Here is a 24,388-nt window from a genome sequence, read left to right as displayed (position 1 = left end):
ACAAACCCTGGCTTTGCATCATTTCAAGACAACAAGCCAGGTTAGTCTGCTTGTCTCGGTTCAGGCATTCAAACAAGCCACACGCTAGCTAAACAAACCACAGCTTAGTGTTTTGAACCAGGCCAATAAACAACAATTAAAAATGTGATCAACTGTTGCTTTTCACGTGAATTGCAGAGCCTGATGTAGAACTAAATGAGAACAAATAGCTCTTTTATCTGAAACGCAGAAGTTGTTTCCAGGTGTCCAGATACATATTTCTTTTTCCTCTTCTCCTGTTTCCATATGCATCAGGTGTATGATCGAGATTTAACCTCTTCAGACTTTATGGGTTCAGCGGTTGTAATGCTGGGTGAACTGGAACTGAACAGGTACTGGTATGCTTAGAGCTTATTAAACATTAATTTGATTTACTTAGGGATGCTGGTTATTCATTCTGTGAGACTCGAAATGCTAAAACTTACAGAATTCTAATTTAGCTTGCTGAATCCATTCCCTCTCTTTTTCTTTTAAAATTAAACCATGAGGAATGCGTTAACCCTTTAAATTTACAGCTTGCATTTGAATTTCAAGGCGATATTATTTAGAAATTTGATATTACGTTTCCCCTAGGCCTCAAATGAAGAATTGGAAAATTGAAAAAAAAAATAATGAAACCCCCCCCAAAAAACCCAAAACAAACAAACAAACAAACAAAAAACAAATTAGGACAATAATAAGTGCTTAGGTACCTAAATTCATATACAGTGGAACTTTGGTTCTCAAATGCCTTGGTACTCAAACGTTTTGACTCCCGAATGCTGAAAACCTGGAAGTAAGTGTTCCGGTTTCTGAACATTTTTTGGAAGCTGAACATCTGATGTGGTTGTCGGCTATTGTTTCCGGGGTGCCTGCGCTAATCGGAAGCCTTGGTTTTTGAACCTTTCGGAAGCCAAACCGTTCGGAAGTTCGAGAATCAAGGTACCACTGTGTATTTAATACACTTATTTCAATATATAGGTCTGTATAGGTCTGTACAATTTTTTATTTTTACTTGTGCCAATACCCTTTCTCAAATTTTTGAAAGAAATATTGCAAGCAAATGCAGATTAGAATTTTCTTAATAACGTTTGTCTCTAAATTAATATAAGCTCTATGGTACACAAAGTGTGGGTGTGCAACTCTAGGTCGCTGTGATTCCACCCCCATCATTCAGCCCAGACACTGAGGTCCACTTCCGAGGCTCTTCTGGCGGTTTCCCTCCCTGCGAGAAGTGAGGTTACAGGGAACCAGGCAGAGGGCCTTCTCAGTAGTGGCACCTGTCCTGTGGAATGCCCTCCCCTCAGATGTCAAGGAAATAAACAACTATCTGACTTTCAGAAGACATCTGAAGGCAGCCCTGTTTAGGGAAGTTTTTAATGTCTGATGTTTTATCGCTTTGTTGTTGTTGTTGTTGTTGTTAATTCTGTTGGGAGCCGCCCAGAGTGGCTGGGGAAACTCAGTCAGATGGGTGGGGTATAAAATCATCATCATCATCATCATCTTCACCTTGGCCTCAAAACTTTGTCCATTCTTCTTTCCATTCCCTTTTGTCTCTCATGCAGACACCTGCCTTTGTCTTTATAATGACTGCTCTAGAACAGGGCTGGCAAAACTGTTGTCCTCCAAATGTTGTTGGACTCCAATTCCCATCAGCCTCAGGCAGCATAGCTAATGGTCAGGATTGATGGGAGATGTAGTCCAGCAAGACCTGGAAGGCCAAACCTGCCCCACCTCTGCTCATTTAAATAATATGTAAATCATGTACATTAATAGTAACAGGCTATGGAGAACAGAAATAGCATCTTCGTGGCACCATGTAATAGTTGGTGGCTCTCTGCTGTGATCTTAAAGGCAGTCTTTGGCTAAATAAACTCTCTTCTTTTCTGCTTTCAGGACTAGTGAGATGACCCTAAAACTGGAAGATCCAAACAGCTTAGAGGATGACATGGGTGTGATATTGTTGGACGTGAGGCTTGCTGTGAAACAGGGAGATGTTAAAAGAAATGTAAGTGGTTCAAGAGATGGTTCTCTTATCCTCCCCCAGGAAAAATAGCTGCCATCAGGACAGGAGGGAAGATGGGCAAGTGTCCCTGGCAGGGCATGGAGGCAGGTAGGACAGGTGCACTGCATTCAGTGGGGCCCCACTCTGTGCTGTACCAGAGCGCAGTGGCAGAGCACATGATTTGCATGCAAATGATGGTTCCAGACACAATCCCTACCTGCTTTTTTGGAAACAGCAACTTAACCACCTGCCTCTTCCTTTATTCCTTGCCATAGCATTCCCCACCCCCCTAGAGCTCAACAAAGCCACCTCTCCCTCTTTTAGACCATGCCAAACCTCCAGCGGTTCTGAGAGTCCAGTTTTCACCACCACCTGTTTGTGGCCAAGCAGACTGCAGCATGATGGCATCATTAGATTTTTGTTATATGTAATAATATAACACAGTAGCTTAAAAAATTGTGTTGTTTTTAGTACTTTTCAGGTCTCCTTTGAGACATTTGGTTGAAAAGGAGGTTACAAACATTTAAAATGTTCTATCTATGCAGGGCCTTTCTGATAGCATTTGTAGAGCTTAAGAATCTGCAGGAGATACAGTGGTACCTCTGGTTATGAACTTAATTCGTTCCGGAGGTTCGTTCTTAAGCTGAAACAGTTCTTATCCTGAGGTGCGCTTTCACTAATGTGGTTTCCCGCTGCGCACGCACCTCTGTTCGCATCCTTGAGCAAAGTTCACAACCAGGAGCAGCTACTTCCGGTTTAGCAGAGCTCATAACCTGAAGCGTTCATAACCAGAAGCGTTCGTAACCAGAGGTACCACTGCATGAGCTCTTCTCAAAGGCTAGGCTTAGCTGCTAACTGTCTCCACCTTTTTGTCCCTTTCTGCTTCCCTCCTCCTCTGCCCCATGGATGCTCTGTTTGGGGATGTGACAAACAGAGGTGGACGAATCGAAGAAAGCGTTCTACCCCCAAGGTAAGTTGCCTGCCAACTCCCCTCAATGTGCATCTGGAACTCTTGCAGTCTTGTTCTCCTGTCTTCTACCCAAAATTACTGATTTGGGTAACACTAGCGCACTGGTGGAATAACTGGAGAAGTGGATGAGTGGAAAGGACGTGTTCCTCTTTTCTCCATTATTAACAACATTTATTCCACAGAATCCAGATGACATTCTTCCCAAAGTGTTTTCCCATCCTTTCTCATTTTTTATTTATTTATGATTTTCAGTTATATACATTTCAATAGTTTCCCAATCATTTTAACATTTCGAAACTCGACTTCCTTCCCCCTCTTTCTGCAGTTCCTTAAATGTATTTTTTATATTTGCTGCATATTCTAAATTAACTTAACTTATTCATTTATTCATCTACTTTAAATATTTACTCTTATAAAACTGCAGGTTATTACAATAATCCTGCCAATGTCCTTGTCTGTTTACAGTTTGTTTGTAAATATTCAATAAACCATTTCCATTCTTTCATAAAAAGTTTGTTATCTTGATTTCTTATTTTTCCAGTAAGTTTTGCCATTTCTGCATAAGTTTTTGTATCCATTCTTCTTTCGTCGGGACTTCTTTCCATTTTTGGGCAAATAACATTCTTGTCGTTGGAGTCGCATGCGTGAATAAATTTCTATACAGTTTGGGTAGTTCTGCCCCTATAATTCCCAAAAGAAAAGCTTCCTTTTGTTTTTGTTTTTTACAAATGTAATTTTAAACATCTGTCCCAATTCATTATATTTCATTTCCCAGTAAGCTTTAACCTTGCTACTGTACAAGACCACCACATAAGATAAAAAAGTACCTTCTTTCTCTCTGCATTTCCAATACTTTTTGATTTATACATTTTTTGCCTATTTTCTCAGTTTTAGATACCATTGATAAAACATTTTCATATAGTTTTCTCTTAAACCATAGCATGCTGTGAATTTTATGTCCGCATTCCACAATCATTCCCATGTCTATTGCCCAATGTATCATTGAGGATTTCCCCCACCCTTTCTAGAGCCAGTGTGGTGTAGTGGTTAAGAGCGGTAGACTCGTAATCTGGGGAACCGGGTTCGTGTCTCCACTCCTCCACATGCAGCTGCTGGGTGACCTTGGGCTAGTCGCACTTCTTTGAAGTCTCTCAGCCCCACTCACCTCACAGAGTGTTTGTCGTGGGGGAGGAAGGGAAAGGAGAATGTTAGCCGCTTTGAGACTCCTTCGGGTAGTGAAAAGCGGGATATCAAATCCAAACTCCTCCTCCTCCTCCTCCTCCTCCTCCTCCTCCTCTTCTTCTTCTTCTTCTTCTTCTTCTTCTTCTTCTTCTTCTTCTTCTTCTTCTTCTGTATTGGCATTTCAAACCCGTATTTGATCTGTGCGACACCCCTGTAAGGTAGTGCTCTGCTCTCTTCAACCAGCATTCAATTTTGCTTTATTTCATTGGCCTTGGAGATCCCTCCAAAAGAATCCAGACTTCTAAGCTCTGGCCTTCACAGTCCATCTAGTTTAAAGGCCCCCTCCATCTCTCTCGGGTTTTTTTTGGTGGTAACTTTTTTGGTGGTTATTTCTGTGTTTCTTTTTAAAAAAAATAATAATAACTGAGACAAAACTTTTGATAAGATTGCTTAGTTTGCAAGGTTCTGGCAAAAGTTTCAAGATCTTTCTCCCCTCTCTTGCCATCGCACACAAATGAAATTTAACGGTTTCCATAGAGGGTGAACCAAGTGTGTTCAGCAGAGGCAAAATTATTATTTTGCAAAAAGAAACAAGAGGGGAGAAAGCAGCAGAAGGGAACTCCCAAACCTTTTGCCTTTTTCTGTTGCTGTCACTAGAGGGTGGAAGAATGTCAGTACTTCATACAGAAGGCAGAGTTTGGGATCTGGAGAGAGCTTTTTAAGGCAAAACAGCAACTCCTGTGACCATCTGAGAGGCAGTAAAGGATTTCCCAGAAAGACTACCTGGGCAGCACTTGACAGAGCCATATTTCCTGGTTTATTGATTCTCTTGCCACACTAAAAAAAGAAAAACAAAAAAACCCCTGGCTTTGTACATCAATAACTTTCTTTAGTTAGGAAATGCCAGTTTGTGGAAACATTACTGGCTCTTTCCCACCTCCCACCCCCATTTTTCTTCTTCTTTTTCATTTTTTTTAAAAATGTGTGTGTGCATGCACATGGTGGAACATAAAGGCTACAAAAGGAAAATTGTGTGCTGGGGGAATTTGGGTATCTCAGGGAGGCACGGGAGGTTATGGAAGTATGGTCAGGAGGAGCCTGATGGGGCAGAAGAAATGAGGATGGACTGGATTAAGAGACCAGAAAGAAATAAAAAAACAAACCCAGGCACTCTAATGGATCCATATACTTGACACTGGTGTATTCCCCCCCACCCCCCCACCCCACCCCACATCACCTCCACCGCTGCAACACTTCTGACATCTGACAATGTATTAGAAGGAGGAAGAACTCAATATTCTTTTCTCCATTTCTGAACGAGGCAACATGATAGAAGTATTTAAAATTACATATGATATGGAGAAAGCGGATATAAAGGTAAAGGTAAAGGGACCCCTGACCATCAGGTCCAGTTGTGTCTGACTCTGGGGTTGCGGCCCTCATCTTGCTCTATAGGCCAAGGGAGCCGGCGTTTGTCCGCAGACAGCTTCCGGGTCATGCGGAAATATATGTATTCTCCCTCACTTTATTGTAACACAAGAACTCGGGGATGACCAAGGAAGCTGAATGTTGGAAGATTCAGGTCTGACAAGAGAAAGTACTCGTTTACATGGTGCATACTGAAACCATGGAATTTGCCAGTGTCTTTGATGGCTTTAAAAAAGGATTAGACAAATAATCATGGGGAATAAGTTTATCAGTGGCTGGTAGCCATGATGCCCATGTTCTGCTTCCACAATCAGAAGCAGTAATGCTTCTGAATACTAGTTGCTGGAAACCACAGCTAGTCAGGAGTGTTGTTTGATATAGGTCCTGCTTAAGGGTTCCCTGTAAGCATGTGGTTGGCCCCTGTGAGAACAGGATGCTCAACTACAGTGGTGCCCCGCTAGACGAAAATAATTCGTTCTGCGAAAATTTTCGTCTAGCGGGTTTTTCGTCTAGCGAAGCGGCAATGACAGCCGCGCTTTTGCTAGACGAAGAAAAAAAAAAGACGAAAATTTTTCGTCTTGCGAGGCAGCCCCATAGACAAATTCGTCTTGTGGGGCAGCCTTCCGCTAGACGAATGCGTTCGTCTAGCGAGTTTTTCGTCTTGCAAGGCATTCGTCTAGCGGGGCACCACTGTAGATGGGCCTGATCCATTTGGCTTTTGCATTCTTACGAAAGTTGGTTCTGTATTTATTTTGTGAATCGTTCATTCTGTGAATTCAGTCATTATGTCCCTTTTAAGGAGAAAAAAAGTGTGTTCTGCCAACTTTGCTGTCTCATTTTATAGACGATGCTTCGATTTTGAAGCTCTCTTGCACGATGCGGCTGAAAGGAGAGTCCTGTAGTGGTTAAAACATCAGGTCTGCAGTTTAGTGGTAGGACATTTGATTTGTGCGCAGAAGGTCCCAGCTTCAACTCTCAACATCTCCAAGTAGGACAGGGAGTGTGTCCTTGACTAGGGATCTGTTGCAAATCATGGTAGATGATGCTGAGCTGGATGGACCAAGGATCTGAGTTGCTATAAGGCAGCTTCCTATGTTCTTATTCTAAACAATATCACAGGAGTGTCATCTAGCCCAGCCCCCTGCAATGCAGGATCACAGCTAAAGAACCCCTACCAGATGGCCACCCAACCTCTGCTGGAACATCTCCAGTTCAGGAGAGTCCAACACCTTCTGAGGGAGTCAGTGTCACTGTTGTACAGCTCTTAGCGTCAGAAGGTTCTTCCTACTGTTTAGTTGGAATCTCCTTTATTGTAATTTGAATCCACTGGTTTGGGTGCTCCACTCTGGAACAGGAGAAAGCAAGCTTGCTCCATCATCCATGTGACAGCCCTTCAGATATCTATCATCTCACCTCTCCATATTCTTTTCTCCAGGCTAAACATATCCAACTCTCTGAACTGTTCCTAATCAGACTTGGTCTCCAACGCATTATAATTTGGGTCGGTGTTCTCTGCACCCATCCCAGCTTGTCAATACTGTACCCTTAAACTGTGGTTCCCAGAACTAGACACAGTATTCCAGGTGGGGTCTGACCAAGGTAGACTAGAGCAGTACTATGACATCCAGCGATCTGGACATTATACTTCTGTTGATGCATCCTAGAATAGCATTAGCTTTTTTTGCTGCTGCATCACACTATTGGCACATTAAGCTTGTAATTTACTAAGATCCTTTTCACATGTACTGCTATGAAGTCGGGTATCCCCACATCCCATAATTGTGTATCTGCCTAAGTGCAGAACCTTACATTTGTCCCCATTGAAATTCATTTTGTTAAGGTCATGTTGAATCCTGATTCAACCTTCTGAGGTGTTAGCTACCCTTCCCAGTTTGGTGTCATCTGCAAAGTCTATTAGCATCCCCTCAATTCCGTAATCCAAATCATTTATAAAGATATTGAGCACCTCCAGGCCTAGAACAGAACTCCATGACACCCCACTTACCATTTTTTTTGAGGGAGGACAAGGAACTATTAGTGGGCACTCTTTGGGTCAGTCAACCAGCTACAAATGCACTTAACAGTAACATTGTCCAGCTCACATTTTACCAGCTTCTCTGCAAGAAAATCATGGGGGGCTTTGTCAAAAAGCCGTACTAAAATCTGGATACATTACATCCACAGCATTCCCCTGATCCACCAAACTTGTAAGATTAGTCTGGCTGCTGTACCTTCTCTTCCAGCAGGGCATCCACCTTACACTTGCTGCAGGTGTATCTTCATGCATCAAGCAGGAAAACGAACAAGGCATAGGTGTTTTTCACCGCTGCTCCTGCTGCCTTGCTGTGCATGTCTCTGGATCCTGCATATGTGGAAACACAGCACTCTGGGCTTCAACCTTAAACTCTCCTACCCAGTGCTCTCGCAAACACCCTTGTTTACTAACCCCCTTTCGCAAACTTTTTGTTGTGAGCTCCCACAGACTCGAGAGCAGCTGTGTAGAACTGGTGGCTGCTGACTTCTTGGGAATTATAGTTCTGTGAAGAGTAAGCTACCGTTCCCAGAATTCTTAGGAGGCAAAATGTCATTTAAATATGCTTTAGATTCATGTTCTAAATGCACAGCCTGAATGCAAGTATGCACAAATACGACTTTATATGTTGTGTGAGTGTATTCAGAAGGGAGAGCGAGTTGAGAACGAACACTCGAAGAACTCCAGTGTTCCTCCAATATGATCTCCAAATCAGAGGTCTTTTTTTTTAAAAATGAAACCTCTTCTTCCCTCTTCTCCCTCACACCCCCTGTTCTTTGAGTCTGTATTTCACTGACAAGGAAATTACTTCAAGAAATGACCCAACGTGTGTGTGTGTGTGTGTGTGTGTGTGTGTGTGTGTGTGTTGTTTTGCCTCTCTGGGAGTGAGTTTCAGCTATCCTCTCCCTTCTCCCATCCTAAGAAAAGAAAGAGAAAGGGTAAGAGAAAAAGGCGAGGGGAGAACAGGCTAGGTTTGGAGGGGAGGGGAGGGGGCCTCACTTAGGATTTTAAACACAGTGAGCTTCGCACATCAAACAGGGCTGTGCTTTGCGCTAAAATGTTCAAAGTACGGCGGAGAGAGATAAAGGGCTTTGATGGGATGTGGATATTTCCCAGGGACATTGCAAGCAATAATCCAGATGTTCTGCTGTAACGCAACGAGTGTCCACGGATAGACCAGGAGGTCCCAGCCAAGTGCAGCCTGCTGGAGGGCCTTGGCCTCTCCTCTCTCATGCTGTTCTGCCATATGGAAGCAATCTCCCAGACCCTTTTAATGGCCAGCCTCGGATTCCGTTTTTCGCAGGCCTCACAGAACCTAAGTGGGCCTGTTTTTATGGACAAGTTAGAAAGAAGCCTTTCCAAGACAAACATCCAATTGCGGGGGGGGGGGGGGGGAGCGGAATTAGGACATACCAAGCCGCAAAATTATTTTAGAGCATATTTCACGGAAGCGGGGCTGTTTTTCTTTGGCAATTGGCAGATTGTAGGCTTGCCCTTTGATCCTTTGGGGACATTTCCCCCATTTCCTTTTAACAAGGGGGAGTAGAAGGGTGCACGGGGGGGGGGGGGGGCTAGAGCAAAAGAAAACGGGATTTCAAATAGTTTGCTGCTTTTAGGGAGAAAATGATCAGTGGGGACTTTGAAGTATGTCCATGGGAACGGGCAGGCTTTTGGTTTTTTTGTCCTGTGAGACAAAACCTTAAAAAGAAAAAGAGGGGGAAAAAACTCTGCAGCTGGATTTATGAAATCTCTCTCGTTAAAAAAAAGTGGGAGTTCTTAGCCTTGGTACAAGGAAAGTCAAGATATGTATTTCCAATGGAATGCCTTGATTGTATAGAAATAAATGGATCTGTGTGTGGGGTTGCAGAAGGCGTGGATGCTTAACTTACAAGAAAAAATTCAGCATGAGAGAGTGCACACATAATTCTCCTGATTAAGACATTTTGATAAAGGCCTGTCCAGCTACAATTGTTTAAAAAGGCCAGTCTCTTTTCTGAGCTTTTCCTCAGTTATTGTTTTATATAGATGTGGTCCACGCATGCATAGACATTGCTTGATTTGTTCTGTGCTTGATGACTGGGCAAGTTAATGTGGAAATTTTGCGAGGCATTGGATTTGAGCCATCTCTGATGGTAGCTGTTAGTGAGCCATCACAGATATGCAGGTCGCCATGTGATGTTACCTGCAGTCATCAAGGGGTGACTGTGTGTGAGACAGTGGGAGAGAGAGAAAGAGATTTTCTGTAATGTCTCTGAACATCATCTTGACACCCTGGTCTATGGACCATGACTAGCAGCAGTCAGGGCTAGGACATTCAAATTGGTGGTGGCCAACTTGCTGAATGTCTTGCCAAGTGCTATGTTGCAGAAAAGTGAATACATTTCCTTCTCTTGAGCTTCTAGTTAATGCATGTATTACTTTAAACCACATGATGGCTCTGCTTGAGCCTCTGTGTCTCAGTTAAATCCACTCCTAAAAGCTGAGCCACTTTGTTCTCTCCAGGCAAGATGTCTGCTGCTTTCTCTCTCTGATCTGCACTCATCCTGCAAATAGTTCCTGCATGAATAAAGCCTTTGAACTCTAGAAATGGTACAAGCTTATTAGAAAATTGGGGCTTTGTTGACACTTGGCAAGCTTTACACCCCACATCTCAGGATTTTTTGTACTTTTCTAAAAGACCTAGAACACTTTAACACAGGCCTGTCCAACTGGTCGATTGCGATCTACCGGTCAATCGCAGGATATCCTTAGTCAATCGTGATCAATTGCGTGATTCCCCCGCCCCCCAAAAAATCTCAACAACTCTGGTCAATCCAATGGGTAGATCACTGCCAGTTCATTTATAGTGGGAGTAGATCGCAGTCTCTTGGAAGTTGACACATCAATCTAATACTGGTACCAAAACGTATAGTTTGACAGATATTGGCTTGATAACACTTTCTGGCCATGCCCTAGTGTCTAACAACAGCAACAACAACAACAACAACAACAACAACAACAACAACAACAAATTTATTAGTTGCTTTTTCCTGCCAAAGGCAACTCAAAGTGACTTACATTTACCTCTTTATGCCTTCTCTACTAGAACAGAAAATTTGTACTTTGATCCGAGTTTGCTCTCCAATGCAGTGTCTGAGGAGAGGAGTGCCTATTTAAATCACTAGAACAATATTTCAAGGAGACTGATTTTCTAGACACTAGCATTCCCATGCGGTGTGACGCAATGAAGGCCATCCAGAGAGGGCACTGCATTGGTGAGGCAATAAGGGGGGAAAGGATGCGTGATCAGGAAACTTGCTTAATCACCACATAAATTAAAACACTTGAAGTGCTCTAGTGTAGAACAGGCACTGCAAAATCTCTTAGATCTTTAGCCTGGTCTAAACTAAAATTACTTAATTCATCTATCCCTTCTACTGATCCTGTGTGTGTGTGTGTGTGTGTGTGTAGATATAGATATATGCAGTTTTCCCCCCCTAAAAAATAATAATGTTTAGGGGTACTCTTGCTTCCGCCCGAGACTCAGGAAATACCGTGACAGGAAATGAAGCCACCATCAGGGGTAGCAACGGAACAGACGATTCACTGTGCTAGAGAAGGAACTATGTATTATTATTATTATTGGTTTCTTCTCCCATTAGATTCACAAAATGTATGCGTACCCCCAGAAAAAAGCACTGGGTATATGTTTGCATATGTATACTATTTTTTTTAAAAAAAACCCCAACAACAACGTATTCTCAATGTATACATATGGAATTTATGGAATTGTGCTTGTCTCACCCTTTTTTCAGGCAAGCGTCATTCGATCCTTCAGGCTGACGGATTCCTGGCGGAAGAGCCAGCTGTGGAATGGGACGGTGACCATCGCCTTACTAGAAGGGAAGCACATCCCTGCAGGGGGCATGACACAGATATTTGTTTTGCTGAAAATGGGAGAGCAAAAATACAAGAGCAAGGTAATCATGCTAATGGAAAGGGCTAATCACTGGTGTTTGTTTCTCTTAAACGTCTGGTACTGGTGACGGTGGTTGTGTGTGTGACCTCTCCAATAACCTCATTCCACTAGATATTTAGCGCACCTTGATTCTGAAATGCCAGCACACAGCAAGGGAAGCTAACTATGAAAGGGCCAAATGAAGCATTTTGTAGATAGCTAATCATGGATGTTCAACTGTGTGCTTTTTGGTTTCTTTTTAAACTGAAATGCAGCTCAGTGCGTATGTATTGTGGGTGCTGCCAGCTTCTTTAGAGCGGAGCGGGTGTTTAACCCTTGCCACCCCATGCCATTATAAAGGTTAAACACAAAATAACACGTCCTCGGGGTGGGGAGAAGTTTGACTCAGTTGGCATTTAACGACAAATCCACCTGTTTTGCACTTTGCAACACAATATGCGAACTGAAACACCAAAGCTTTCCTTCAAAATTTTCACTTTTGCAGTGGCGTTCTCTAGTCACATGATGTATAAGCGGTTTAAGTCATGCTGGCCATATGACCCAGAAAGCTGTCTGTGGACAAACGCCGGCTCCCTCGGCCTGAAAGCGAGATGAGCGCCGCAACCCCATAGTCACTTTTGACTGGACTTAACTGCCCAGGGGTCCTTTACCTTACCTTTACAAATATGTGCAGTAGGGCAGTGTTTTTCAACCTTTTTTGGGCAAAGGCACACTTGTTTCATGAAAAAAATCACAAGGCACACCACCATTAGAAAATGTTAAAAAAATTAACTCTGTGCCTATATTGACTATATATAAAGTAATTCTCTTGAATTTTTCAATTTTTCCCACGGCACACCAGGCAACATCTCGCGGCACACTAGTGTGCCGCGGAACAGTGGTTGAAAAACACTGTAGTAGGGTAAAGTTTGCATCCTAAGCAGATGCTCTACCATTGAGTTATGGCCCTTCTCCTTCAGAAGCCACACAACAGTTTATCATACCTGCTTCAGAATGTCTACCTCTCGGCGTGTTTTACATTTGCACACCTGTTCAATTTGTGTGTCAAAGATTTAAGTCCTCCGGGGTCGTCTGTTTTCCTGCTCCAGTGTTTTATGCCCTAAATATTGATTGTTTTAGATTGTATTTGTGTTCTCTCCCCCACCCCCCTTTTGTTTCGGCAGATTGAATTTCATTTGTTTGTTTGTTTTAACGAAAGCAACAACCCTTTGAAAGAAAAATAAACCTTGTAACTGCATGTTTTCTAGACACTTTGTAAGAGTGCAAATCCACAGTGGAGGGAACAATTTGATTTTCACTACTTCTCTGACAGGAAGGATGTGTTGGAGATTGAGATCTGGGGAAAGGATAACAAAAAGCATGAAGAAGTTTTGGGAATGTAAGTCCCCCTCCCCTCTCTCTTTAAATATGTGTTTTGTGAAAGCCTTGAATATGAATGAAGTTGATGTGGGGAACAAAATGTGGATTAATCTCTCTTACTCACTCGTTCACTCGCTCTCAGTGTATTTATTTATCTGTTGAGGTTTTTATCTCACCTTTTCCTCCAAGAAGCTCAAGGTGGCATATGTGGTTCTCCCCTTCCTCATTTAACCCCCCACAACAACCCTGTGGGGTAGTCGGGCTGAGAGGCAGTGACTGGCCCAAGGTCGCCCAGTGAGCTTCATGGCTGAGTAAGGATTTGAACCCTATCCCTACCTGAAGATATCAGTGATTGAACCTGAGTCCTTCTGCTTATGAAACAGAAGCTTTATTACTGAACTGCAACCTTGCAGTCCGCAAGGGATTACCGTGTTTCACCGTGTATAACACGAGGTTCTTTGACCCAAAAAACAATGTCAAAAATTGGGGCTTGTCTTATTCACGGGTAGTAGAGTGTCATGATGTGTGATTGGTTGTAGCTGGGAGCTGGAGCTGGCATTTTGGCGGTTGATTGGCGGTTGCGGCAAGGGATGTTGTTGATTGGCTGCCGCTGTGGCAATCAGACAGGTGATTTGGGACCGCTGGTGGCGAGCTCATTTTGGTGAGCTATTTTCTGCAATCCCCCACAAAAAAAGCTCAACAACTACTCTGGTCAATCCCCCCCAAAGGAAACTTCCCCTCATTTTCTTAATTTAGAGTCCCCCAAAATAGGGGGCGCGTTATACACGGGGGCATGTTATACATGGAAAAATACGGTACTCTTGTTTAGAGGCTTATATGTGTAGTAAGCCCAGCCATGGGAATAAAATCTGCTTCTGCATAGCCTCATTCTCCCTTTGTCTGCTTCTTTGTCACTCTAGAATGTGATTCTGTGAACTGTACCACTTGCATTTGCATGGGACGCAATGACTCCTGTGTTGGGTGGGACTCACGGGAGCTGCGGTCCAAAACAGCTGGAGGTCCCAGGTTGTGGAAGAGGAATTGATGTTGAATCCACTCTGAGAATTGTACAGGGGCCTCCTAACAACTCTCTGTACCCTTAACAAACTACAACTCCCTGGATTCTTTGGGAGTTGACTGTTTAAAGTGGCATCATAGTACTTTATATGTATGGTGTGAATGTGGCCCATGCCGCATAACCAATTTAGAACATCCCACACCTTCTGTTTTAAAAGTCTGTATCCCGGCGCATGCATTATCTGTGGACAACTTGTGGCAGTCAACAATCCATGTATAATAACCTGAATACCAAAAGAGCTGGGGTGGATCTACACACAGGAAAAAACCCGCTACAAATAAGTCAGAAATTAAATTGTTATAACAAAGGTATAAAAAAAAACGCTATGGAAAATCACATTGATTTTTTTTACTCTCCAGCGCCATCTGGTGTTGCATGTTTATAACACATTCAAAATGTGTTTTTTTTTTGGGGGGGGGCTATTGTAGCCGATTCCCTGGTCTATAGTGTGTGGGGATTCTCCTGGATACATCTATATCACTAGAGGCCAAGGTGACCTCAGTGTTTAGGAGTGCCTGTCTGCTGGTAAGATAGCTATGGTTGCTTCTGGACTAGGGTAGCCTGACCTGCTAGCTCGAAATGCACAGGTGAACTATCACTGTCATGTTAAACTGCCATTGAAAATATTGCAGTGGCTCCTAATGAACTACCTAGCTGAGTTCAAGCTGTTAGTACAGGTATACAAAGGCTGTATAGCTTGGGACCAGGATACCTGAAAAATAGTCTCACCCCCTATATACCTAACTGATTACTGCACTCTGATGGCAAGGCCTTCTGCAGATACCAACTTATCAGGAGGTCTGTTCCATACAATGTAGGAATCAGAGCTTCAGGGATGTGGAACCTGCCCATTGCAATTCCCTTTCCTTGAATATTAGACTGACGACGCCTTTTAGTGCCTGCTTCCAACAAACCTTTTTGTTGGAGGTGTTTATCCCAGTTTGCACCTGTACTTCAGATTGTTTTTATATTTGTAATTGTTTGCATATATGGAATTGTTTTTACATATGGAGTTGTGTTTTTAGGCCATGTGTTTGCTGTGCAGTCACTTGGAGATATTTTATGGGAAGGGACTCATAAATGAAATCAAATCAATAGTGAAATGAGCATAAATGTTTTTTAAAAAAGGATTTACAAGAGTCTAGGCATCAGCAAGGCAATGGTATGAAATAAATTTATGTGAAGTCAAGTTAAAATAAAAACTCTAATTATCTGTATGTTTTAATATCTGTCTCTCTTCCCACTCCCTTTCTCTCATTTTAATTTTATCAGTGTTTAATTAATTTGAAGTGATTGTTTCCCCCCTATGCTTTTAGCTGTTTCTATTTTATCTGTAAGCTGCCTTGAGTCTCTGGGAAAAAGACAGGGTATTAATAAGTATAAATATAATAATAGTAGTAATAATAAACAACTAAATAGTTTAAGTGAAAGTTTAAACAAACAAGAGAGAGAGAGAGATGAAATGTCAAGTTTGATGGCATCTGATATATTCCTGCTGATTGAAACCATCAGGTAAAGCAGGGTTAAATGCTGCTTTTCTCCAAGGCTGAAAGATTTTTGTACAGCCACTAACTATTCAAACCATCTGGGATCACTCAGACCACAGCCCAGACTTGATTGCACAGTTTTGCTAAGGAATTGCAAACAGAGTTCCCACCTGCGCTGGGACAGCAGATCCCACTCGAAAGACATTTGCACACTTAAAAAATAAGTGATTAAACTTTATGCGATCCAGTGGTAAAAAAAGACTCAGTTAAGAAACGCGAACGCATATTGAGTTTTAATGTGGCAATCCAGCTGTTTAATTGCTTGTGTGTCTAATTGTTTACACAGCAGTTTATCTCAGTGCAATGCCACAATCCGTTCGCATCCCCCAACCCTCCACCATGTGAGCATCAGATGGAATGCAAAGAACCCAGCAGTGATGGTTCCAAAACGGTCTCCCCCAAGGCAAGGGACTCGTAACTCTGCTGTAATGTCTACAACTGTTTACTGTATGAGTTGTTGTCCCCTATGTTACGTCTCCTCAGTCCTCCTCTAGTGGCATGTCAGCCATGCGGATCAGGGGTTGGGATGCCAGAGAAATCCGAAGCAGTTTGCATTTAAAGACAAGGCTCCCCAATTTGTACTTTTTGAAACCCAACTCTCTAATTTTCTTTGCATTGATCTGAATTTTGAAATGTTGTTCTCCAGCAAAGTCATGTGTACAAAAATGCAGGTACTGCGGTAAAGTGTGTATAAAAATGGATATATCCAATTTTTAAAAGGTACAAAAATTCATTACATTGGGGGAAACTGCTTTGTAAACGTGTATATCAGAGGAAAAAAATGTGCATGTTAGGAGAAATTTGCACTAAAACGCAGATGAATTTTTCATGAGGACTTCTTTTTTTTTAAAAAAAAAGTCACAAACAGATGTGAAAATGTGGAGAACTTTATTTAGGATTGGGGAAATGAGAAACAGAGAGGAACTGAAATTGATAGACTTGCCTTCTCTAGCAGGGGCTAGATGATTTACAGAATTAAGAGGCAATCTGCTTAATATGCAGTTCTAACAAAGAGGGAGGTGTGTCACTCTCACCTTGGCAAGCGTTTATGGGGGAGGAAGTGTATTGATGGGAGAATTGGCTTCCTGGGAGGTTTGCCAGCCATTACTGATAAGCCTGCAGGGGTTCTCCAGGAGTGGGGAATCTGTGACCATCCATTCTAAAGCCCATCATCCCTGGCCATTGTGTATGCTGGTTCAATCTGATGGAAGTTGGGGGTCTATCAGCACCCGAAGGTCTACAAATTCTCCACACCTGTTCTATGTGATTGAAAGAAGTATTTAGTTGCACAAGAAAACTTGGTTTCATGTCTCTGCTGATGAAACAAAACCTAGGGAGCAGCCCGAGTCAGACAACCAAGCTCAGTAAAGTCTTCTCCAACTGGCCAGGGCTCTCCAAGGTTTCAGACAGGGTTTGCTCCCAGTCCTACCTGAAAAGGTTGTGGATTGAAGCTGGGGGCCTTCTGCATGCTAAGCAGATGTTCTACCACTGAACTATGGGCCTTCCCCAGGTATGCTCAAGTGCAGCCTTTTAAGAGCAAACTTTCAGTTTCTCGTGCAACTGGCAACCAGTTCTGCTAAGATACAAGTCACTTCATTCATTCCCTTGGTTGAAACACTTAACGAAAGCAAATACTTCGGATGACTTGCAAGTGGAATGCTTAACCCCTATTTTACACCACTGTCTTTTCCACCTGGAATGACGTTAGCTTGAATGTCTTGGGGGGAAGGAGGGAGAGGTTTTGTGTGCTTCCTCTCCAAAACTGGCTATTTAGAAGTAGGAAGTCTCTGCAATTTAGAGCAGATGGCTGGCAACCACTGTGGTTCTACAGCTGGAAAGAAATCAAACTGGAGTAATGTGTGCCCCATTTACCTAGAAGGAACCCAACTTGGGGGGGGGGCTCTGAGGATTTTTTTTAAATGGCTATTAAGAAAACACCTAAACAAGTTGTTGTTGAAATAAAAACCTGTCGACAGGCCTTAAGCACCGAAAAGCTGTTCCAAAATCTTCTCATCTCTGCCTGTGTTTGGAAACTCAATCCCACTGCATACCATGGCAGTAGAACTCTTCCTCTTTGAGTCCCTTTTGGTTGGAAAATGCAAATGTTTGCTTAACGTCTTCCATAATAACTTAAATCTACAGAGATTCTTGAAAAGTTTGCCCCATGTATTTCTGAGTAAAATGCATTTTAATGCTTTCGCTCCAGGATTTTTCACAGCTACAAATATGCAAGTCTCTCCCTTCCCAATTCTTGGAAAATACTTAAATGTTTTTGTTGTCCTCCTCTTTTTTCAAAAAAAAGTATGTGACACATATATGTTAGGGATAATGTAAGTTGAGTGGTTGATATTATCCAGCCTCACGAGGAATATGCACACCGTCTGCCCACAAAGAGGGAACTGGGCACATTTTCTGCTTAATATACATAATTCCAACATGTCTTTGGGAACATGCATATGTTGACTGGGATATTACCCTAACATAAATAAATCTTTAAAAATTGTGTGTGTGATGAAGAAGATTTTGGAGACCCTTCTCTGGAACCCCCAACTATCTGAGCTTTTTTTTGATCTAACTCACTTTAAAGACAACTGTGCACATTGCAAGAAGAGTATAATGGATGCCGTGTGTAGTAATTTATAGTACTGTGCTGATGTTTTATCCTGTGATTTCCCTGACTATTCCTGCATCAATTTACAAGAAAGAAATTGCATTCAAAAATTATCAAAGGGGAGAGAAAATATTGGTAAAATTCTCACATGTGGAGTGCAGGGTTTCCCTCCCCAACTCGCCTTCCTTTTGTGGTTGCCAAGGAGCCTGGACCATGCATTGTGGGGCACATCCAAGATGGCAGCCTGCAGAAGGCTGAAGAAGGAGCTTGAATAAATCTGCCAATAAGGATTGAAGAATAGCCAAATGAATGAATCTAACTTACTGACTTGTCAAGGTTTTATTGCTCCCAACAATCCTCCTTTGATGGGGTGCGTTCAGAATTCAAATTGAATTTCCAGCAGAGTATCCATTCAGCCCTCCCAAGATTATGTTTATAGATCAATCACCCTAACATTGAATGCAGTGGTCAGGGGGTGTTTGAGAGTGTCCTTTCTTTCATTTTGCAAATCGCCTCCCAATGATTTTCATCCTGCAGTCTCCCTGGGTGCTTGGTGCTTCAGATGTACAGCTTAGGGTAGTGCTATTGTGAAATAACTCATCCCATAGTGCTTCCCAGACCAGGAAGCATGGGCCACTGGGGAGGCTGGAGAAATGTTTGCTGGTACGTAAACTCTTCCGCAGATGAAGAAAACTTTTGTGTGTGAAATTGGAGGACAGATTTCAGCACAGCACTAGTAAGATAGTGTGCATGTTTTCTGAAATGGCTGCTGCACATTAATTCCAACCCCCTTTGCTTCTATTGGTTTTAGGTGTAAAGTTGATGTTGGTGCACTCTCTGGAAAACAGGCGAACCATTTGGAATTGCCCTTGGAGAAACAGCCTGGGTCCCTGTTGATGGTGATCTCAGTCGTTCCCTGCTCAGGAGTTTCTATCTCTGATTTGTGCGTTTGCCCTCTGGGAGACCCCAGTGAGAGGAAGCAACTTTTACAGCGCTATGTGAGTTCGAAGGCCTCCCCTTCTCCTTAAGGAAAACCAGGAGTGTATGTGTAGAAGGGAATTGTACCAAAAAATGACGTCAAAGCCCAGATCCTAATCACATGTCTGTTAATGGGGGAATGAAATATATCTCACACTAAATATTATGGCTGGTGTGATTTAATCAATTGTCTGTACAGTTAGCCCCAAGGCATATGGGTGGTTTGCATTTGATAGTTCTCAAAACAGTGATTTCTTTTACTATTACAGAGCAGGAGAGAGAGAGAGAGATGGATCTTTCTCCATCTTCCCCAAATTTGTTTCAGCTCTGTTTTGCTCTTCTGATGTGACAATTGGCTATCAGATCAAGTTTAGTTAATTGCAGAATGAGAATGGGGAAACTTTCCCATCCAAATGTTATTCGACTCCAGTTCCCATGAGCCCAAGCGAGCAGGGCCAATGGTATGGGATAACAATGGGAGTTGCAGTCTGACAATATCTGAAGTGCCACATGTTGCTCATCGTTACACTAGAGCACTTAATAGGAGCAGCCTGTGCTACTTATGTAGGGTAGGTCACTGGTTTTAAATACATCCTCCTTGTTGGGAAAAGAGGGGCAGATATGTAGAAAGCATAGCCTTCTCGTTGACATGCTTGCTTTCTATATGCAGGGAATTTTTCTCCCCCCCCCCCTTCCAACTAGGGGAAACATTCAAATATGAAACATTCCCAACCATACCCTGCAGTGCTGCAGTCCAGGAAAATACCCTGGAGTGTAATAATAATAATAATAATAATAATAATAATAATAATAATAATATTTATTATTTGTACCCCGCCCATCTGGCTGGATTTCTCCAGCCACTCTGGGCGGCTTCCAACAAAAATCAGATACAAAAATATCACACATTAAAAACTTCCCTGAAAAGGGCTGCCTTCAGGTATTTTCTGAATGTCAGGTAGTTGTTTATCTCCTTGACCTCTGATGGGACTGGACCTCAGTGTCCAGGGTGAATGATGGGGGTGGAGAGGCTCCTTCAGGTATACAGGACCGAGGCCGTTTAGGACTTTAAAGGTCAGCACCAACACTTTGAATTGTGCTCAGAAACGTACTGGGAGCCAATGTAGATCTCTCAGGACCGGTGTTATGTGGTCCCGGCGGCCACTCCCAGTCACCAGTCTGGCTGCCGCATTCTGGATTAATTGCAGTTTCTGGGTCACCTTCAAAGGTAGCCCCACATAGAGCGCATTGCAGTAGTCCAAGCGGGAGATAACCAGAGCATGCACCACTCTGGCGAGACAGTCCGTGGGCAGGTAGGGTCTCAGCCTGCGTACCAGATGGAGCTGGTAAACAGCCGCCCTGTAAGAGTGAACACAGCTGGTTTCTTGAAATGGGATTGACTCTCTGTGCCATCCTGGGACACAGCATATTTATAGATTCATTTAGATTCCACTCTTAAACATTTTAAGCAAGCATGGGACAGCCATGCATTTTTCTGTGCACTTGTATGTGGTGGTGGTGGGGAAATGCCAGAAACATTTACAGTTCTGTGAACAATGTAGCCTATGAAATATAGGGTACAAAACAATCCAGAAGTTTCCTTTCCAATACAAGGAGGAGTTAAAAACGACAGCTTTCTTTTTTTAAAACGTTCCGTGCTATTGTGCTTTTCAGGCATTTATTTTTATGCAAATGGAAGGAATGCAATTTTAAAACAGCTATAGATATTCAACTGCAATGTTGTCATCACCAGAAAAATAAATTAGTCATGAGTTTATTTTTCAGGGGACTTGAGAGGGCAAGGAAGAGCCTTGAGCAGATCGTAATTAAACAATTTCTTATAGTTTACTTACAGAGCTGTTGTCTAAATCACTATTTGGCCTTGCAAAGAATTTGTTCTTTAAAAAAGGCATAATACAAATGTGTAAATAAAATAAATGTTTAAAAATGTTTTAACTTCTTCTGACAATGTTTTTGTTGCAGTGCATAAGGAACTCTTTCCACAACATAAAGGATATTGGATTTTTGCAAGTCAAAGTATTAAAAGCTGCTGATCTCTTGGCTGCTGATTTTTCTGGTATGAAATATTGCTGATCTAGACTTTAGATTATTTCCCACAACATGTTATAGTAGAAGTTCCCAGTGTTGACCCCTTTTTTATCTTATGAAAAATAGAGACTACCAAAGAGAATACATATATGATAGTGGCTTTAAAAAAAAAGTGTATGCGTAGTTCATATTTATTTATACAACATGATCACGTCTTACATGTGTTTAACTTGTGTGATTTCAATGATACACGGTTGAAGGCTGAAATCATGCAATAACAATTATTATTATTATTATTATTATTATTATTATTATTATTATTATTATTATTATTATTTATTCATACACTGCTCATCTGGCTGGGTCTCCCCGGCCACTCTGGGCGGCTTCCAACAAATATCAAAATACAATACAAAGTCACAGATTAAAAACTTCCCTAAACAGGGCTGCCTTCAGGTATTTTCTAAATGACAGGTAGTTGTTTATCTCTCTGACCCCTGATGGGAGGGCGTTCCACAGGGCGGGCGCCACTACCCAAGAAGGCCCTCTGCCTGGTTCCCTGTAGCTAGTTAAATCCAAGCAAGGTGGAGAGCTTAAAATCTCTTTTTGCACTGGGTTCCTTTGGGGGTTAACTGGCATGCAGGAGTGCCAGCTTGGCCCCACGACTGTGGGTACCTGGGGCTGTGGGTGCCTGGCCCCTTCATGGGGAATTTTGTGGGTGCTCTGGCACCAAGGGCCCCAGGGTGTTCGCACCCATGCTAGCATGGAAATAGATTTTAAGCTCTCCACCTTGCTTGCTGGGCAAGGCTTGCTTGGTGTATTGGCTGTGGAACTACTAAGGATTCTCTCTTCCCCTCACATGCTAGCCATTGGGTTGCTCCAAGGTTTGGGTACATGTGATTTTCATGCATATGCAGGACTCTTGGAACCGAACCCCCTTGTAAGATGTGATCATGCTGTACAGTGGTGCCTCGCTAGACGAAAATAATTCGTTCTGCGAGTGTCTTTGTCTAGCGATTTTTTCGTCTAGCGAAGCACCAATGCAATAGCGGTTTTCACGTGACACAATTTTTTTTTCCGTCTTGCGAGGCAGCCCCATTGACAATTTCATCTTGCGGGGCAGCCTTCCGCTAGCGAATGCCTTTCGTCTAGCGAGTTTTTCGTCTAGCGAGGCATTCATCTAGCAGGGCACCACTGTATTTCAAACTTTTCTAAACCACTTACCATTTTTCAATTCTCTAAGCATTGTAAACGGTGTACAATGTAAAAACAAGGGAAGAAATGCCATGGTGCGTTTGCATCAACACAACTGGACACCTTCACCTGCCTCAACTGCAGCAAAACATGTCTTTCCTGTATCGGCCTCTACAGCCACAGCAGGCACTGCAACCTTCCATCAGGTTGACTTCACCCGCAAAGGCACACTCTTCAATGGTCTCCTGAGACAGGCAAATATGGGTTTCAATCAATAGAACAGTCTGAAAACATAAAAACAGATAAAACTGATTTAGGGGACCCACACACAGTAAACCAGGGTCTGGCTTTCTTATGTGTAGTAAGATTCATATACAGTGGAGCTTCCGGATACAAACTTAATCCACAACCTGAAAAGTCTGTATCCGGAGGCGCCGCTTCTGTGCACGCAGATAGAGCCGCGTTCGCAAGCTGAAGTTTACATATCCGGATGGATACGTAAGTAGAGGTATGACTATACACATTATCACAGAACGAAAGCTAGCAAAAGTTTTGTTGTGCTGAATTTTGTCCTCCAGTTTCTCTGTAGAAGAGATTTTCATTTTTATATGGTATGTTCAGGGCACAGTAGAATGCAATCTACAGTCATACCTTGGATCCCGAACGCCCTGGAACATGGACGTTTTGGCTCCCAAATGCCGCAAACCCGGAAGTGAGTGTTTGGGTTTTTGAACGTTCTTTTGGAAGCTGAATGTCTGATGGGGCTTCCACGGCTTCTGATTGCCTGCACGGACTTCCTGTACTATACAACTGTACTATACAAAGTAGAATCGGACCACCCACATTTGCCTCTGGCTCCACCCACCACTGGTATGCATTCCCTATGGCTGAAAAAGATTCCCCACTCATGACCTACAGCCATAGTGCTTTAAAAGCTAGACCTGGGTGTGAGTTCCCGAGACTTATTTTAGCTGCTACAACTTGTTTGCACACCTTCTAAGCTGCCTTTCATCTAACATAGATTCCCTGCTCAATTTATAGAAACAAACACACACAATTTAAACACGATAAACCCTGTTTTAAAATTATAAGGTTGCAAAACACTTTTCAGCAACGACAACGCCCCACATTTCAATAAGTACAGAAATAATTCACACAGCGACAGCACAACCTTGAGCAGACTGTTGTAAGGAAAATGCTGCGTCTTTAACATGCTGGGGCGGTAAATGAGCGAGTTTTGCAAGGAAAGGATACCATTTGCGCAGCGCTGTTTGTCTTGTTTTGCAATAACTTATTTCCCTGCAGCAGAGTCATTTTCCAGTTGCCCTCACATAACCCTCTGCTAGCTGAGTAGAACTTTTCAATAGTTGAAAGGTTTTCTAATATGCGATTCCTGCAACTCAAGCAAAAAAATGCATTTCTGAAAAGGCTATATTGGAAGCTTTGAAATGAGGAAAAGTGTCGTCAAGCAGTTTACCAAGATAACTGGCAAGTTTTTCTTCAGTGGTCAAATAATGCACTAACAAATTATATATTTGGCTTTCCTTCTCAGGAAAAAGCGACCCCTTTTGTGTGTTGGAGCTGGGGAATGGCAGACTTCAGAGTTATACTGTTTACAAAAACCTTAATCCAGAATGGAACCAGGTCTTCACATTGTAAGTGGATTTGCAACTGACGCTTTACTTTAAGGTAGTTCTTTGCTAGCCTTCATTGAAAGATTCCACAGAGCAGGGTTAAAACTAGTTCACAGAACTTATCAAGACAATTTAAGATCAGCATTGATTCAAGAGTCATTGAAGCTTGCCTGTTTCTGTATTGCAGAGCAGTTCTGCATAATTTTTTTCTCTTGAATCTACAGCAGCACAATATATTATTAGAATTAATTATCTGAGGCCATGCAAAGAATGATGCTATTTAGCTAGATGCCACTGATGTCAATGTCGAAATGCATTTTTTCAAAATACATCTTTTGCAACCCT

At 42.5% G+C, this 24,388-nt stretch overlaps 1 protein-coding gene across 1 annotated transcript in view; it reads left to right on the top strand.

Annotated features, from left to right (window-relative positions):
• MCTP2 (multiple C2 and transmembrane domain containing 2) overlaps positions 1-24,388 on the top strand; it is a 95,501-nt gene that overhangs the window by 15,679 nt on the left and 55,434 nt on the right. The window contains exons 5-12 of the mRNA XM_033167102.1: positions 295-371; positions 1,915-2,026; positions 2,958-2,993; positions 11,430-11,594; positions 12,841-12,971; positions 19,000-19,186; positions 21,150-21,243; positions 23,962-24,064. Of these exons, the coding sequence (XP_033022993.1) occupies positions 295-371; positions 1,915-2,026; positions 2,958-2,993; positions 11,430-11,594; positions 12,841-12,971; positions 19,000-19,186; positions 21,150-21,243; positions 23,962-24,064 (905 nt within the window). The remainder of the gene's footprint in view (positions 1-294; positions 372-1,914; positions 2,027-2,957; positions 2,994-11,429; positions 11,595-12,840; positions 12,972-18,999; positions 19,187-21,149; positions 21,244-23,961; positions 24,065-24,388) is intronic.

The sequence above is a fragment of the Lacerta agilis genome, chromosome 13 (assembly GCF_009819535.1).
Source record: "Lacerta agilis isolate rLacAgi1 chromosome 13, rLacAgi1.pri, whole genome shotgun sequence".
NCBI lineage: Eukaryota > Metazoa > Chordata > Lepidosauria > Squamata > Lacertidae > Lacerta > Lacerta agilis.
Note: the sequence above shows the minus strand (reverse complement) of the source record. Positions and strands in the feature narration are given on the sequence as shown.